Source organism: Vitis vinifera, chromosome 14 (genome assembly GCF_030704535.1).
Source record: "Vitis vinifera cultivar Pinot Noir 40024 chromosome 14, ASM3070453v1".
In the NCBI taxonomy this organism is placed as follows: Eukaryota; Viridiplantae; Streptophyta; class Magnoliopsida; order Vitales; family Vitaceae; genus Vitis; species Vitis vinifera.
In genome coordinates, this window is record NC_081818.1 from 7,333,354 (window position 1) to 7,351,970 (window position 18,617).

General features: G+C 38.2%; 1 protein-coding gene across 1 annotated transcript in view; it reads right to left on the bottom strand.

Moving 5' to 3' along the window:
• Positions 1 to 4,517: 4,517 nt before the first annotated feature.
• Positions 4,518 to 18,617, bottom strand: part of LOC100248755 (probable inactive ATP-dependent zinc metalloprotease FTSHI 5, chloroplastic) — a 52,834-nt gene continuing 38,734 nt past the window's right edge. Inside the window, exons 13-19 of the mRNA XM_002274573.4 lie at positions 18,428 to 18,547; positions 14,135 to 14,320; positions 13,935 to 14,009; positions 13,497 to 13,556; positions 13,231 to 13,338; positions 5,693 to 5,773; positions 4,518 to 4,858 (exon numbers count right to left, since the gene is read on the bottom strand). Of these exons, the coding sequence (XP_002274609.1) occupies positions 4,790 to 4,858; positions 5,693 to 5,773; positions 13,231 to 13,338; positions 13,497 to 13,556; positions 13,935 to 14,009; positions 14,135 to 14,320; positions 18,428 to 18,547 (699 nt within the window). The 3' untranslated portion in view covers positions 4,518 to 4,789. The remainder of the gene's footprint in view (positions 4,859 to 5,692; positions 5,774 to 13,230; positions 13,339 to 13,496; positions 13,557 to 13,934; positions 14,010 to 14,134; positions 14,321 to 18,427; positions 18,548 to 18,617) is intronic.

The following is an 18,617-nucleotide window of genomic DNA, read 5'->3' on the forward strand; positions in this document are numbered from 1 at the left end:
CTTTCTTATCCTTGTAACTAACCAATCACAAGCTTTTGCTTTTGCTTTTGTAAAGACTTTATAAGGGGTGGAAATCACCTCTTGAAGAATATAGAACATAGGTTACGTTTTACACTTAAAATATACAGAGCTCTCCCGTTTCTATTTTCTTAGTAGCCAAACAGCCTCTAAGGGCTTTTCCTCAGAGGATGATTGGCTAAAACTTTTAGTTTCTCAAAGTATGGATGTTATGTGATGGCTTGGATGCAATCCCATGGAAATTTCTCGCGCTCGGAAGGTAAGGTAGTCATTTTTCATTAAAGGTTCATTAATGCAAAGTTTGGTTTTTATTTCCTTTGGACAACTTCCAACGGCCAATACTTGATAAGCTTTTGGATTTCTATCCATTAGTTATCTCCTACGAGCTATTGGAAGGTGAGGTTTTCAATTCCAAGTTTTTCATTAATCCGTTAAAACCAATTTCAATGGCCATTGAAAGGTGAGTTTATCACCTAAAATGACTTTGAGTTGCCAATATTTGGTAAGCTTTTGGCTTTAGACCATTAGTTATCTCTTACGAGCCATTCAAAGGAAGTCTAAGGCGAATAACCATTGATGAAATTCACTACCATCTGTTTTGCCATTTTAAAGGATTAAAACTTGATTTGCTAAATCCATACTAGTTCGGGAAGCAAGCATCACCATAGTTACAACCCCAACGCGAGGAGCCTATCCTGAGATTTCCAATTTGCATAAGAGCCAGAGCATAGCTATCTTATCTTTGAGAAACTTGTTTTTACACCCTTTCATTTTAGTCTTTAATGTTAGCTTAGATTAGTTTAAATCTTTCTAAAACATTTACATCTTCTTTTAAAGCTAACATCCATAAAGAAAATCACCTATTTTCCTAATTTGAATATCACTAGTGTTTGCGAAAACCCTTCCCAGTGAACGATCCTAGAACCACTATGCTATAGTAGCTTGGCTACTTTAGTAATAGTATTTAAGGTATAAATTTTGTTGATACGCCTTTAAAGCTAAGCTACCATGAGTCGAATCAACAATCTTTATCTTGTCACTAGGGAAGCTATGGTTGACGCTACAAAAAGTGTTGGGTTTGCTCAGTGATTGTATCAACACTTATCAAGTGTTAGTGATGAATAATCCACAATGCTCTTTCTTTAACGGATTGCTTAATGGGATGCCAATGAGGATTTTGGTTTGGAATTGTAAAGAAACGAGAAATGAGGATTTTCTCGGGGTGATTAGAGACCTCATCTATGTGCATGACCTGGTGATCCTAGTGTTGGTTGAGACTAGAATAAGTGGTGAGTGGTTTAAAATGCTCTTAGTTAATTCAAAAGATTAAGTGAGAGAAGAGCCCTAGGTAAGCCCACGGTCTCCATGGTTGAATCCATCTTAATTTGGGTTCATCACCACCCGACTAGTGGGTTGTACCCTAAGAATCAAGGGATATGGACAAGACTACATATGTCTATAGTGGGAGCAACCAACCCTATGGTGAGGTTCATTACTTAATGACATTGATAGTTCAACAACAATGATTATACACTTAACATTGGATATGAAGTGGTTGAATCATCCATCACGGTCCCATTTGCATAGTTTATGAGCCAAAGGTATGTTGATCTTGCCTTAGATACCTTTCATGATTAAATTAAAGTAAGGAAATCAATCTGAGAGGGTCAACTACTAGTAATAAGGTTACTTGCTTTGATTTTTCTAATAAGAAGATACATTACAAAAAGATCTATAGTCCTAAGAGCTTTACATTTTTAATAAATTATGTTTGCCTTGAATGCTCAATTATGTTATACTTATTGTTGTTTTCTTTGTTATAGATATCATACACTTTGTTTTCTTATCACTCTCTTTCTCACTTTGGACTAAGCCTAACCGATCATTTGGATTAAAAATAATTTAAGTAGAGTTAGTTATTCCTTAATTGAGCTAATGCTAAGGTTTTTAGTGGCACTAACCTGTGAGTGAAACCTTAAGGTTGTCACATATTCTATATGTATTAGGTCATTATTGATTAAGGCAAGTGATAACAAGTATTCTTAAGATAGACACCATGATATCTTATGGGTTTGAGGCAATGCGTCTCCTTGTGTAATCCTATGAATATATGATCAAGAAAACGATGACTATAATATTTGCTTTATTGAAATTTGACATATGCTTTTAAAGAGGAGTATGTCAATTAATCACATAATAGGAGGATATGAGACTCAAGGATTGTTGATGTAATCTTGAGAGGCTAATAGCATTCACCTCATTAGATTACAAACACCACTTCATTAAGATCTTACATACAATGGTTAGTGGGTCACAAATTCGAGTTTCATATTTTAAGTTAATATCATGGAATACTAAAGTGTGGTTAATTCTATATAGTAGGATGTTGAGTTAACTTCAAAATTGGATTTTAAGGAGCAAATATTTTCCTTTAGGTTCTAGTGGTCCTTTTTTCGTACTCATGTTTCTTGGTGGCATATTATTTAAGAGATATTTGGGTTTTTTATTCATAAAAATGCATAAAGGTATTTTGATAAATACATAAGAGCTTATAAGTGGTCTTTTAAGATTAAGTTAATTAATTAATTAGAACTCGGTCAGGCTAAGTAATTAATTATGATCTACTATGTTAGATTAAGTAACCCAACCCCAAGATGACCTCAAGTCTCTTAAGCCCATAAATGAGTCTATATAACCTCCTTGATCAGACATACTCTTGTATATTTGTCATTCATTCTTCTAGAGAGAAAGGAACCCTAACCTCCATCCCTATGAAGAAGATTTCACCTTCCTCACATGCCAAGATCCAAGAGAGAGAGAGAGAGAGAGAGAGAGAGTCATTAGGTAGAAGATCGCAAGTCTTCAAAATCCACACCAACCTCTTCACTCTAGAATCAATTTGAGAACATCCAAATTGCAGGTATTGCTTTCATACTCATGATTCTTTAGTTTTTTTACATGTATATGCTTCCATTGTGCAAATGCAGAGATCCTTAATTTTGCATGCACTCTAATAATCTAAGGCATGAATGATTTTTTTCTAGTCATTCCTACACATTGCTAATTTTATTGGACTAATGTGGCATAGATCATGTTAGAAGATGTCTCATCACACAATTTTCTAGGTAATGATGCTAAATAGACAGTGGAATATTGATTTGACTTCTCCATCAATGGATTAGACCTAAATGATACTCTTTCACTTAGTTTATTGATTTGAACTCAAGAAATAGAAACCAATTGTAATATTCACTCCCTAATTAGAATCTATTATAGTGGCCTACGTAGCTTTCGCCATCTAAGCTCCTATGATTCCCATGATAAGATTCTATATATTTTTGCAATAAAAGTCATCTTTCTTAATTGCCTTATTTCTTTTAGTATGTCGAAACTAATTTTCATTTTAAAAATCTTATTTTTAAGAATAGTTCTTTCCTAACTAATTTTCTCATATTAGGATACTTATTTCATTAATTGTTACAAAGAAAATGAGAAAAAAGGTTGAATTTGAAAATGGCAATTTAATCACAACAAAAGCAAATAAGAGGCTCACATCCTTCCGCAAATGTTAATTTTCCGAATCTAATGACAAACTACAAGAGCAACACCTCTGCTTTATCCCCATTCAACATAGAGGTGTCCAATGGGCCAAGCCGCCCACTTTGGCTCATGGCCTGACACGCCAAAAGACTAGGTCGAGCCGACACGACCCAAAGGAGCGGGTTGTGTTGGGCCAAAGGAAACAGCATATTGGCCTACTGTGCGACCCACCTAGCCTTTTTAAATTTCACTTTTTACTTTTTACTTTTTCCTTTTTATTGCATGTCAAATATCTATAATACCCCTCTCAACAACTATAACAAGTTTGAGGGGTAAAAAAGTAAATCAATAGCTATTTTTACTTTTTTCATGTCAAATTATTATTTTTTATATTTCATTTCCTTTTATATTCTATTATTTTAAATTTATTGTTATTTTGATTAAAAAAATAAACAAATTCAAATGTATATTTTTTTTACTATTTTTAAAAACAAAAAACTAACATTTCTATAAATTTTACAATTACAAACTCGATAAATATAAATATAAATATAAAAAATAAAAAGTATAATTATTAGAGGTGTTTAAAGTAACAAAAAGAAATTTTATTTAATAATGAAAAAAACATAAGACAAAATGACTTAAAAAAATTAAATTAAAATTTTTAACAAAGTGAGTGACCCATGAGCCACGAGCCGCCAGCATGACATAATTACTCCACAGGCTTATGGGTCATGCCGGGCCACCTATTTAGCATGCATGGGCCGGCCCGGCCCGGCACAATTTTAAAGTGGGTTGTGCTGACCTGACGCATTGGCCCGTTATGGCCCGGTGGCCGGCACGGCCCATTGGACACCTCTAAATTTCAACATAGTGGCTTGCATACACAGTCAGTGATACACAGCCAGTGAATTTTTTGGTAAAATTTTTTTAAGCCTTCAGGTACTAGAGATTGAATAGAACATTCAAACTACAACAAGGATAAATATTATAAATAGAAGATTTACAGCCAGGTATAAAGAGCATAACTAGAAAGCGGATAAAACAAAAAGAAAGTACCCCACAAAACAGTGACAACTGATGGGTTTGAGAAGGAAAAAGGGGAGCCTCTTCCCAATCCCAAGCTAATCTCTGTATTGCTAATCATCTCCACTGCACAAAAGAATATTATTTAATTAAAAAAAAAAAAAAATACAAGGCATTAGCCCCAGACCGGTGTATTCCTTCCATACTATGTTGCTGCTCCTAAAAGAGCAGTTCCCGATCCATTGCCGCTATCAAGAAAGCTGCTAGATTCAGGCTGTGAAAGAGAGACAGAGGGGGGTAGGGAGATGTTCAGTCCATAAGAATACAGTATTAATATTAAATAAGATTATGCTTGCTACAAACTAAAAATAATGTCAAAATTTAGCGATAAACTTTATGATTTTTCTAGGGATATCAAAAGCCAAAACACATTGCGTCCCCAACTGCACAGCTTCTTTGACAGGGGCATGCAACCTTTTAAATGGAAAAATTTCCTAGACATGGCCCCAAGACTAAGTTTATGTCTATCAAGACAGTATAATGGGTTTATTGGTTTTAGGCACAGGGGCAGAATATGGGAGATCCAATTCAAGTAATTGTTTCTGTCACATGAAGGACTATTGTTATAGAAAGTACAAATTTGGGAAGGTTAGGGGAAGTTATACAAGATATGCGAAAAACTCTGAAAGTGAAAATCATCGACCAACAACATTGTAATCACAAAGTATCAAAACTTTAGGAAGCATTTGCTTTGTGGGAATAGAGAATGAAAATAGGAAATGCATTCAATTTCCCATTCATTATTGTGTTTAGATTCAAATTCATTCAATTTCTTATTCATTAGTGTTTGGATTCCTTATGAGAAATGGAAATAGGAATAAAAACTCATTATCATGGAAACCAAAAGCCACTATTTCTATTTTGATTCCTCTCTTCCTCATGGTACAGTTATTCACCTCCATTTCATTTTGTACTCCTATTTCTATTCATGTGTACCAAATGCACTCTAAATGGTAAAGGTTCAATTGAAAAAAATTTCATTCCATCCTCTCAAATATTGAAATAATGTCTATACGTGGTCCAACTTTCAAATTGTTTGTAACTGTACCTCTTTCTCATGGACTTTTGAAAGGAAAAATGGCTCTGTCTCCCGAATCCCACCATTCTCTTCAACAATTCTTTCTAAATCCTGCTAATGTGATGAAAAGTTAAATATAATAATAACATTATGCTATTTGAAAGTCTTCTAATTCCTGGAAACACAATAACCAAGTCAAAAAGGTATTATACCAATTAAAACCCAGGCACAAAGTTTTACTACCAAATGCAAGATAACTACAAGATTCATGAACTGGAGATTACACATGCAAACAAGGTTTACCAGAACAACCAACAACAAAAAGTGCTAGAACACCGCAATGAATGATGTAGATAATCATCTACATAAATAAATGTTATAATGGCAATGCATATATAAATCCACAAGCAATGATGACAATAGTGTATTTTACCTGGACTCTACCAACTTCACTCAATGCATCTATGTTGACACAACATGACATTGTGTGCATCTGCATCTCAACCATTCTAATCTAACTAGGTTGGGATTTAATTGGAATTTGTTTCTTTTTTTGTACAGTTGATTCACTTTTGATTTATTTCCTGCAATTAGGACTGATTTAGAAGAGTAATTCTGGGCTTAGAATAGATTGATTGCCTTTTCTCTTTTCCTTTCTAAAACATTATAAATAGGTTGTAAATATATCCATGAATATACACGTATTATTCAGAAATCGTTATCCATTTTCAAGTTCTTATGAAAGATAACTTTGCTTGATTTCTAATTGATTTTTCTTTTTCTTCCTTCTTTTCTTTTATTTTGTTGTATTCAATGTCCATAACCATTATGAGATCCTTTTTAGCTAAGTCTCATATCCTAAAATTTGTAGATGTGAAGGATCAGACAATTAGTCATATACCCATACTTGACACCACACTCGAGCCCATGCAATAGATAATAATAATAAAATGCATGATCCAAACACAAGCATAGGAACCATTCCACCCATATCTAAATGGTGAGGGAAGGCATGCTAAACAATGTCCCATTTAGTTGCCCGCGTGTCCAAGCATTCACTACCATATATAACATGGCATGCAATAGTAAATTAGATGATAGTGTAATCAATGACTACCTATCAAACATTAAGCAAACAATTTTCTGCATAGAAGAAAACACTGATGAGAACTTCATAATGTGAAACCTATTTCTACCATGACAAAAACAAGCACAACAAAAATGAAAAAGGTGAAGACTTAATTATGTTATGCACATGAATTAGTTAAATCTGAAGAAGACTATCAACAATTGACCAATATTTGATCACAATCTTTTCTTTGTTTTTTTTCTTTGATATGCAATTAGAAATCTATAAACAATGCCTAGCAAAAAAAGGGATGCACCCCATGCACACTGGAAATATAAAATGGGAACCACAAGCTTACAAAATAAGGAATTTCTTTATCTTATAAGTCCAGGAAAACATTCACAATTCACCACTTTCAATACATTTCTAAAACAACAAAATAACAGGGTAGCAATTACAACATTGATTACAAACCCATGTGATTCTACTCTTCACATCAGCTCCAAAACATTCACAATTGATCGTCGTCAATTCATTTCAAAGACAACAAAATTACCGGGGTAGTGATTACGACATTAATCACAAATTAAAGAGTGTGTTGAGGCAAGGCTCCTAGAGAGCGTGTATGGGTGTTAGACGATACACATGCATACATATACAGAGGACAAGAGATAGAAGATACTTTTCCCCTGAAGTGAGTGTGGACAGTTTGATTTATTTCTGTTGAATATAATGTATTTATAGTGTACAATCTTTCTTTCCTTTCTTAATATAGGTCACATATATGGTAGTTAGTTCAACCTAGCCTTATATATATATTTCTCTATTGTAAGAAGTTAATTATATGAATGAGAATTAAGGTTTTCTCTCTCTCTCTTTCAACATGGTATCAGAGTCAAGGGAGAAAACTTTATTCTTTCTGGTTTACCCGTGTAATTAATTCCGGGAATCCATCCAGTGACCGTGTTTCATTCCGGTCACCTTTTCCATCTCCCAAAACTTTCCGGTCAACCATATCGTGGACAGAAAACCCTCATCACCGTCAACATTTTTCCGGCAATATTTTCCAGAGACTTTCCCGGGCTCTTTTTTTTCCCAACGATATTTTCCGACACCGACCACATCATCAGGAGCGCAAAGAGGAGATATGCAACTTTTCTCAAAGCACCGGAGCCAAAAACCAATCCACGCGCCTTCCACGTGCCTTTTTTCTCCGGAGGCCTGAATCCCACGCGTCGGCGCATGAGGGCGCGTGGCCCACTTTCTAGTGCCGAGCTTCTACTAGTAGGCTCATCCGGCGCCGTCTTGCACTTCTAAGCCTCTGTCAGTCCTCTCTGAACCCTGCTTCTCCATTTTATTTTTTTGTTGGCATTTCAATCTCCATGGGTCTTCTTTCAGCCTCCTCCGGCCTCCAACGGCAGCTCCCTTCCTTGGCCGAGACCTGTGTGTGCCTTAGGAAGGCCTCTTCTTCATCTCCAGTCACTTTTCTCCTTTGTTTGGGTCCCGACATACCAAGTTCTTCTTCCACAGCTGTGATCCGACCTCCCTTTAGGGCTCTCTTCGATCCAAACGTGATTCAATCTCAGGTGAAGTGGATATGGTGACTAAAAATCCTATTTTTACATCCGTCATCTCTGGATCTCCTACTATCACATCGGAAAAATTGATTGGTAGTGAGAATTATCTCTCCTAGTCAGCGTCCGTGGAACTCTGGTTTATGGGATAAGGTTATGAGGATCATCTTGTTACACCTAAGAATGCTATACCTGATGTTGACAAAGTGCAATGGAAGAAAATCAATGCACAATTATGCAGCGTATTATGCCAATCTGTTGATCCCAAAATTTTACATCATCTTCGTGCCTACAAAACCTGCTTTAAATTTTGGACTCCGGCTAAAAGGATTATACACGAATGATATTCAACGATTTTATAAGGTGGTTTCTGATATTGTTCATGTGAGACAGCAGGACATGGATTTGTCTACTTATATTGGCCGGATTGCGTCTCTTAAGGAGGAGTTCTTAACTTTGATGCCCTTCACTAATGGTGCCGAAGCTCAACAAATACAGATTGACAAGTTCTTTATGCTGTTAACCCTCATTGGCCTCCGTCCAGATCTTGAGTCTGTCCGAAATCAGATTCTTGCTAGTCCATCAATACCATCACTAGATGATGTGTTCGCTCATCTCTTAGGCCTCTCCTCTACTCAGACCTTGTCGACTGATGACCCTTCAGATTCATCTGTGTTAGCCTCTCAAACTAACTCTCAAGGAGGACGTAGTAGCAATCGGGGTTGTGGACAACATCCTCAATGCACCTATTGTAATAAGCTTGGTCACACTCGAGATCGTTGCTATCAGTTACATGGACGGCCTCCTCACACTGCCCACATTGCTCAGTCATCTGATCCTCTGCTATCTCAACCTGACTCCGCTGCGAGCTCCACATATCAGAGTATCACCCTTACTGGTAGTGATTATGATGCCTATCTCCAATATCAGGCAGCCACATCAGCTTCTATTGCTTCTGTTGCCCAGACCAGTAATGTCTCTATCTGCTTTACTCAGTCTCCTTCTCTTGGCCCATGGATTCTAGATTCTGGAGCATTTGATCATATCTTTGGTAATAAACACCTTTTCTCCTCTATTACTACTACATCTGCCTTACCTACTGTTACTTTAGCTAATGGTTCCCAAACTATGGCTAAAGGTATTGGTTTGGCTCATCCTCTCCCTTCCCTACCTCTCCATTCTGTCCTTTATACCCTTGAGTGTCCTTTTAATCTCATTTCCATTAGCAAAATAACTCGCACTCTTAACTGTTCTATCACTTTTTATGATAAATCTGTGATCTTGCAGGATCGGAGTACGGGGAAGACGATTGGCATAGGGCGTGAGTCTCAAGGCCTCTATCACCTCACATCACCTTCATCTCCTGCAGCTTGCATTTCCACCGATGCTCCTCTTCTCATTCACAGTCGTCTGGGTCATCCTAGTCTCTCCAAATTCCAAAAGATGGTCCCTCGTTTTTCCACTTTGTCGTCGCTTGCATGTGAGTCGTGTCAGCTTGGGAAACATACTCATGTCTCGTTCCCCAAGCGTTTGAATAATCAGGCAAAGTCTCCTTTTGAACTTATCCACACTGATGTTAGGGGTCCGTGTCAGACCGTGTCTACTTCAGGATTTCAGTATTTTGTCACTTTCATTGATGACTATTCAAGATGTACTTGGCTATTTTTAATGAAAAATCGAGCTGAGTTATTCTCTATTTTCCAGAAATTTTATGCTGAAATCCAAACACAATTCAATGTTTCTATTCGAGTGTTACGCAATGACAATGCTCAGGAATATTTTTCTACACCCTTTACTTCTTTTATGTCCCAACATGAGATCCTCCATCAGTCATCTTGTGCTCATACTCCTCAACAAAATGGGGTTGCTAAACGTAAAAATCGACATCTTGTTGAGACAGCTTGTACCCTCCTTCTCCATAGTCATGTTCCTTTTCGTTTTTGGGGGGATGTTGTTCTTACAGCCTATTACTTGATTAATCGTATGCCCTCATCTATATTACATGACCAAATCCCTCATTCCCTCATTTTTCCTACCCAACCTCTTTATTTCCTTTCTCCTTGTGTCTTTGGTTGTATTTGTTTTGTTCATACTCTCACACCTGGACAGGATAAGCTCTCCGCCAAGGCTACGAAATGCACCTTCTTAGGATACCCTCGACTTCAGAAGGGCTATCGTTGTTATTCCCCCGACACTCATCGTTATTTTCTCTCCGCTGATGTCACCTTCTTTGAGGACTCTCCATTCTTCTCATCCTTTGAATCTCTTCCCATTTCTGAAGTATTGTCACTTCCCTATATATTCCTCCCTTCAGATGCGCTCTCTCGTCCTCTTCAGGTTTATCATCGTCGACATCGTGTTGTTGCTCTTCCTCTCTCTTTAGCTGAGGTACCTAATGACTCACCTTCTGTCCCACCGATTTCTCCTACCCCAGCCCTATCATCTACTGACCATTTGCCTATTGCTCTTCGGAAAGGTAATCGATCTACTCGTAATCCTCATCCTATTTATAATTTTTTGAGCTACCATCGATTATCTTCATCCTATTCTACCTTTGTCCCTACTTTATCCTTTGTTTCTCTTCCTAAGAGCACTAGTGAGGCACTTTCTCATCCTGGGTGGCGACAGGCAATGGTTGATGAAATGGCTGCTCTGCACTCCAATGGCACATGGGATCTTGTTTCTTTACCTCCTGGTAAATCTACAGTTGGATGTCATTGGGTCTACACTATTAAAGTTGGTCCTGATGGTCAGGTTGATCGCCTTAAGGCCCGCTTGGTTGCTAAAGGTTATACTTAGATTTATGGTTGTGACTATGGTGACACCTTCTCTCCTATTGCCAAGATTGCTTCTGTTCGCTTATTTCTATCCATGGCAGCTATGTGTCATTGGCCTCTTTATTAGTTGGATATTAAGAATGCCTTCCTTCATGGTGAACTTCTCGAGGAAGTGTATATGGAGCAACCACCTGGTTTTGTTGCTCAGGGGGAGTCTGGTTTATGGGACAAGGTTATGAGGATCATCTTGTTACACCTGAGGATGCTATACCTGATGTTGACAAAGTGCAATGGAAGAAAATCGATGCACAATTATGCAGTGTATTATGGCAATCTCTATATGGCTTGAAACAATCTCCTCGGGCATGGTTTGGGCGTTTTAGTTCAGTTGTTCAAGAGTTTGGAATGCTTCGGAGTGAAGCAGATCATTCAGTTTTCTATCATCATAACTCTTCGAGCCAGTGCATCTATTTGGTAGTTTATGTGGATGACATTGTCATTACAGGCAGTGATCAGGAGGGTATCCAAAGACTAAAGCAACACCTTTTCAACCACTTTCAAACCAAAGACTTGGTCAAACTCAAGTACTTTCTGGGACTTGAAATAGCTCAATCCAGTTCAGGTGTGGTTATGTCACAAAGGAAGTATGTCTTAGACATCTTGGAAGAAACAGGTATGTTAGAATGTAAACCTGTTGACACTCCTATGGATCCAAATGTCAAACTTGTACCAGGACAGGGGAAGCCTCTAAGAGATCCTAGGAGATATTGACGACTTGCAGGTAAACTGAACTACCTCACCATCACTCGGCCAGACATCTCTTTTCCTGTGAGTGTGGTTTAGTCAATTTCTACAGTCACCATGTGACAACCATTGGGATGCTGTGATCCGCATTCTTCAATATATTAAAGGAACACCAAGCCAAGGTATGTTGTGTGAAGACAGGGGTCATACCCAAATTGTTGGTTACATAGATGTAGACTAGGCTGGTTCACCCTCAGATAGGCGTTCCACCTCAGGGTATTGTGTTTTTATTGGAGGTAACTTAATATCCTGGAAGAGTAAGAAACAAGATGTAGTGGCCAAATCAAGCGCCGAAGCTAAGTACCGAGCTATGACTTTGGCAACATGTGAACTCATATGGTTGAGGCAACTCCTTCAGGAATTGAGATTTGAAAAAAATGAACAGATAAAGCTAGTCTGTGACAATCAGGCCGCATTACATATTGCATCCAGTCCAGTCTTTCATGAAAGGACCAAACATATTGACGTTGACTGTCACTTCATTAGAGAGAAGATCGCATCAGGGTGTGTTGCTACAAGTTTTGTTAATTCAAATGATCAACTAGCAGACATCTTCACTAAATCTCTCAGAGGTCCTAGGATTAAATGCATTTGTAACAAGCTTGGTGCATATGACATATATGCTCCAACTTGAGGGGGAGTGTTGAATATAATGTATTTATAGTGTACAATCTTTCTTTCATTTCTTAATATAGGTCACATATATGGTAGTTAGTTCAACCTAGCCTTGTATATATATTTCTCTATTATAAGAAGTTAATTATATGAATGAGAATTAAGGTTTTCTCTCTCTCTCTTTCAACAACTTCATATTGTTCTATCCTATACAAGCAAGGGTTTCCATCTTATCATCTTTACAACGAAATAATTTATAATCACACCATACAGAAAAGTGAACATGTGCGCAAACCATGATATAAGCAAGAGATAGGGTGAAAGAGAGTGGAAGTGAGAGGGTGAGGTAGGGAAAAAAGAGGGGATACTTTTCTCCCAAAGTGAAAGTGGATAGTCCTCTGCTCAAGTCAAGCCTTGATTGATTTCATCATGTTTTATCCCAAACAAGCAAAGTTGCCATTTTATCATCCTAACTACTAAATAATTGGCAATCACACTATACAGAAAAGTGAGCATATGGCACAAGCAGAATGCAAGCAAGAGCGTGGTTAATATGGCCTAAGCATAGATTTGAAAGCACTTGGAGAAACCAGAAGAAAGAAAATACAGTACCAAAAGTACATTGCATCAGGAGAAGTAAATGCCTGTTGGAAATTGATATTAGGTTGAAAAAAAAAATATTACTAGCTATTTTTATTTAAACAGATCATGGCTAAAAGCTCTCTTTACCTTCCCTGTCAAGATTTCAAACTCAAGCAGCTCTTCCACAACCTTCTCAAGCACACGGCGGTTTTTCTGAAGCATTTCTTTTGCTCTATCATATGCTAAATAATACATCTGCATAATACCAAGCATCTAATGAAGAAGGTTCTCTCCCAATATCAAACTAGTTGTAAGAAAATTGGTGGAGTTAGGTTCCTTATATTAGAGCTCAAGAGTTATCTGTATATTAAAAACACTGGAGCACATAATGTACTGCTGCAACATATACAAACCTTTTCAATTTTGGCTGCCACCTCGTACTCATGGTTGTTTCCCATACTCAAAGCACTAACCTGTGTCAGTGAACAAAAATATTCAACATGAACAATCTAGCAGCAGACTGACAAAACCAAACAGACTGAAGATATTACTACAGGAAACTTGAAAATTTTAGATGAGTTAAAAGTAAAATGAACTGTTAACAGGAAAGATAATCTAATAGTCACGTGAAAATAAAATTCAAATCCCATCTTAGGGGGAAAAGAACATCCATGCATGTGTCATCTTTGAGTATCATCCTCCCCCAGCTCAACCCTCAGACCAAAAACTAGCCTGATTCATATATTAAATCCTTTGACCTGGGTATTTCATACCAAATTATGGGAACACATCAATCTACTGGGTACCATACCAATGTCAAGTATGTAGCTTTTGGTTAGAGATATACATACCGCATTGCTATAGTAGTAAACTGCAGGACTGTCATCAGGGCCCCATCCATGCTGGATCACCATCCGCGTAGCTATCTGTAGTAATTTGCAAAGAGTAATCAGTTAAGCAAAGCTAAAAATGGCACTTCTTATTTTTAAAATGGGCTACCAATAACAGATCAATGAACATTGCCAATGTGGACAGTACAGATAATCAATACCTCCTGTGCCTGCTTCAGTTCTGAAGAAGAAAGTATGTTTTCTTCCCCAAAGGGAAGTAGCAGTTGGGATGCAACATATGAACCAAAGCAAAATACAAGTCTTTTTTCAATGTATGATCTTGTTTCCACATTTCCATGCATGGAACCTTCATTTTTAGCCTTAGTGATCTTTGTACATCCAATTCCCTGCAAAACCAAGGGTACAGAATTCATCAATGCCCTATGTATGATTCCCTGAATAATTTAATTATTAATATCTGCCTCCACTGAGCTGATGTCTGGAATTCTTTCTAGGGTTTCCACCTTGTCTGAGAATACAGTGTAGTGATGCAAGTAGCATGGTAAATCAGTGAGAACGAAAAACTGGGCAAGGTACATACTGTGTAACAAGCCTTGCCTCAGTGCAGCAGCTGTGTTGTACCCCATTTTCATTTAAACTTTCACCTAATCCAACAGTTCAATAGACAGAACACCCAGCATCTCCCATATGCACATATATGGCCTCAAGTGTATCTAGTTGGTCTAACTTATCTCCTTTTCAATATTAACAAGTTTCAACCATATATGGAAGAGGGCATCAATAATCATTAATATTTCTCATGAAGAAAAAGAATGAGAAGAATAAGAGAAGGAAAGAATTTTCCTTGACTAGATATGGCTTTGTTGGGCTTCATCCTTGAGATTTCCAATGAGAGTGAAAATTTTCACTATTTTATATGCAATTTTGTAAAGTGCATGAGCTAGTCCTACAGAAGGTAATGAGAGCAAGGAGCCTGAAAATAGAGTTCAGTGCCTCTACTGCCAGAATGTATTAAATTTATTCACATGGCAATTAATATCTCAGTCAACCAAAAGGAGTTATACAGCATTTGAGACTGACATCCTGATTAGGTTATAACAGCCACATAGCACATAGTTTTAATCAGATAGACAAAACAAAAGAACCTACCTGAAAACAGTGGATGAAAATAACAAAGAAATGACATAGGAGGGGATTGTTAATGGGGTATGGCTGTCGGAGGAGCAGGAGGTGAAGGAGGTGAAGGAGGGGATTGTTAATGTCTTTCAGCAGCTTCTCTCAGAAGAGTCAAGCTGGAAAGCTGACATAGAGGGGCTGCATCTAAGTCATTTAAGTAGTCAAGAAGCTGGAAATCTGGAGCTACCTTTCTCTGAAGATGAAATACATTCTGCCTTGTTGGAGATGGATGGGGACAAAGCCCCAGGCCCGGATGGGTTTACAGTAGCTTTTTGGCAAGAATGCTGGGACTTTGTGAAGGAGGAGATCCTGGAGCTATTTAAGGAATTTTATGAACAAAGATCTTTTGTTAAGAGCTTGAATACAACGTTTCTGGTTCTTATTCCAAAGAAAGGAGGCGTCGAGGATTTGGGTGACTTTCGGCCGATCAGCCTGTTAGGAGGTTTGTACAAGCTTTTGGCAAAGGTGTTGGCAAATAGGCTGAAGAAGGTCCTAGGAAGGGTGGTTTCATTGGACCAAAATGCGTTTGTGAAGGGGAGACAAATATTGGATGCTTCGCTTATAGCTAACGAGGTGATTGATGCTTGGCAAAAACGTAAGGAGAAAGGGTTGATTTGTAAGTTGGACATTGAAAAAGCCTATGACAGCATAAGTTGGGATTTTCTTATGAAGATTCTGCGTAAATTGGGCTTTGGGTCTAGGTGGATGGAGTGGATTTGGTGGTGCATCTCTACTGCCAAATTCTCTGTTCTTGTTAATGGTGTGCCAGCAGGTTTCTTTTCAAGCACCAAGGGGTTGCGTCAGGGAGACCCCCTCTCTCCTTATCTCTTTGTCTTGGATATGGAAGTGCTTAGTGCACTGTTAAGAAGGGCTGCTGTCGGGGGATTCGTTTCAGGCTGCAGATTTTGGGGGAGGGGCAGGATGGAGCTAAATATCTCTCATTTGCTTTTTGCGGATGACACAATTATTTTTTGTGAAGCAAGGAAAGAAAACATGACTTTTCTAAGCTGGATTCTGGCTTGGTTCGAGGCTGCGTCTGGGTTAAGGATAAATCTAGCCAAAAGTGAGTTAATTCCAGTTGGCGAAGTGGAAGAGATTGAGGAGATGGCTGTGGAGCTAGGTTGTAGGGTGGGATCTTTGCCCAATGTGTACTTGGGGTTGCCGTTAGGGGTTCCTCACAAGGCTTCCTCGATGTGGGATGGGGTGGAGGAGAAGATGAGGAGGAGATTAGCCTTGTGGAAGAGGCAATACATCTCCAAAGGCGGGAGGGTTACCCTCATTAAGAGCACGCTGGCCAGCATGCCGATCTACCAACTGTCCCTTTTTCGAATGCCCAAGATGGTGGCAAGAAGACTTGAAAAGCTCCAAAGAGACTTTCTTTGGGGAGGGGGAAGCTTGGAAAGGAAAGTTCATTTAATTAACTAGGAGGCGGTATGTGCTCAAAAGGAGAAGGGGGGCCTTGGCATTAAGAGGATTGCCCGTTTGAACAAGGTTTTGTTGGGAAAATGGTTATGGAGGTTTGCCTTTGAAGAAGATAAGCTGTGGAAGAAGGTGATTATGGAGAAGTTTGGTCAAGAGGGCCTTGGTTGGAGGACTAATGAGGCTCGTGGGACGTTTGGAGTGGGAGTTTGGAAGGAGATTCTGAAGGAAGCTGATTGGTGTTGGGATAACATAGAGTTCAAGGTGGGTAAAGGGACCAAAGTTAGGTTCTGGACTGACCATTGGTGCGGCAATGCAGCGCTGTCCCAAACTTTCCCTCTTTTATTCGAATTGGCAGCTCATAGGAATGCAACGGTGAACGAAGTTTGGGACCCCAGCTTTGGCTAAGGAAGTTGGAATATCAGTTTCTCTAGAGACTTTAACGATTGGGAGGTGGATTTGGTTGGTAATTTGCTGTACATGCTAAGGGACTACAAAATCTCTTCAGAAGAGGATTCGGTTTTATGGAAAGGTGGGGGAAGTGGCATCTTTAGGGTTAAGGAGGCTTACAATCTCCTTGTTGCTTCGAATGATATTGTATTCCCGAATAAGGGCATTTGGGTGGACAAGGTCCCAACTAAAGTTGTGTTTTTTGCTTGGGAGGCCACGTGGGGAAAGGTCTTAACTTTGGATAGGCTACAAAGAAGGGGGTGGCAGTTCCCTAACCGTTGTTTTTTGTGTGGGTGTGAAGAGGAGACTGTAAATCACATTCTTCTACATTGTACAGTGGTCCGGGTCCTTTGGGAGATTGTCTTAGTCTTGTTTGGCATTCAGTGGGTGTTCCCTGAAACGGTTAAAGATATGCTTTTCAGTTGGAGGGGTTCTTTTGTGGGGAAAAAAAGGAAAAAGGTTTGGACTTCCATCCCGTTGTGTATTTTTTGGACGGTTTGGAAGGAAAGGAATAGATTAGCTTTTAAGGGGGGATTCTTATCTATACAGAAACTCAAAAATTCTTTTGTATGTAATCTGTGGAGTTGGGCTAGGGTGTATATTGGAGAGGAGTCCTCTTCATTCTTAGGTTTTCTAGAGTGGCTCGCGTCCAATTGAGGGTAGGTAGGATTGTGGGCTTTTTGTGGTTTTTGGGTTTGGCTGCTTTGTATACGTCCTGTATGCTGTGTGGCTTTTTGCCTTTTTAATATAACACCTGCTTACTTATCAAAAAAAAAAAAAAAAAAATAACAAAGAAATGACAAAAAGAGTAGCAATTAGAAGATTAAAGTGACGTATCTATGGATTAAAGTGATGTACATGCATGCGTATAGACAAAATTTGTAGCACATATTATATTATTATAGGACATAATCATAATATATTGCTCTTGAGGCCTGGTTCAGATGGCAAGCAGTTTGGGTTGGGATGATGAGGTCTAGATTCTGTGGAAATGAAAATAACAAAGAAATGACAAAAAGAGTGGCAAATGCATGGAGTACATATTATATTATCATAGGAAATTATCATAATATATTGCTCTTGAGGCCGGGTTCAGATAGCAAACAGTTTGGATTGGGATGATGAGGTTCCAGATTCTGTGGAAAAGAATGATTCATTGCATTTCTGAAAAAAATGATACAACATTTTTAAAAGGATTTTTATTGTTATTACTATTGTAAAATGATTGTTGTTGTTGTTGTTATTGTTATTGTTATTATTATTATTATTTATATTAATGCCATGAGTTTTCATGAAAAAATAAAAAATGATTGGAGGTCTCGAAAGACTGTTAAAAAGTGGGATTAAAAAACTTTTGGTGTGCACCATCATTCTTAAGTTGCGAGAATAATGCACATATATGACATTTCCCATAAATATAACCAACACAAAAAATGGAAGTAACTAACCTGCCATGACAAGGGCTCAAGCCACAGATTATCAACAACATCAAAGTTGGGCAGAAGAATGGCACTAAGACCACGACCAGCAGCCCAGACAGCATGTGGTAATTTTGTCTCTCTTGTCCACTAGCAAATCATTGAACTCTTGTTAATTTCAAACTAACAGCAGCAGAAGGAAATTGATGCTATCTATATA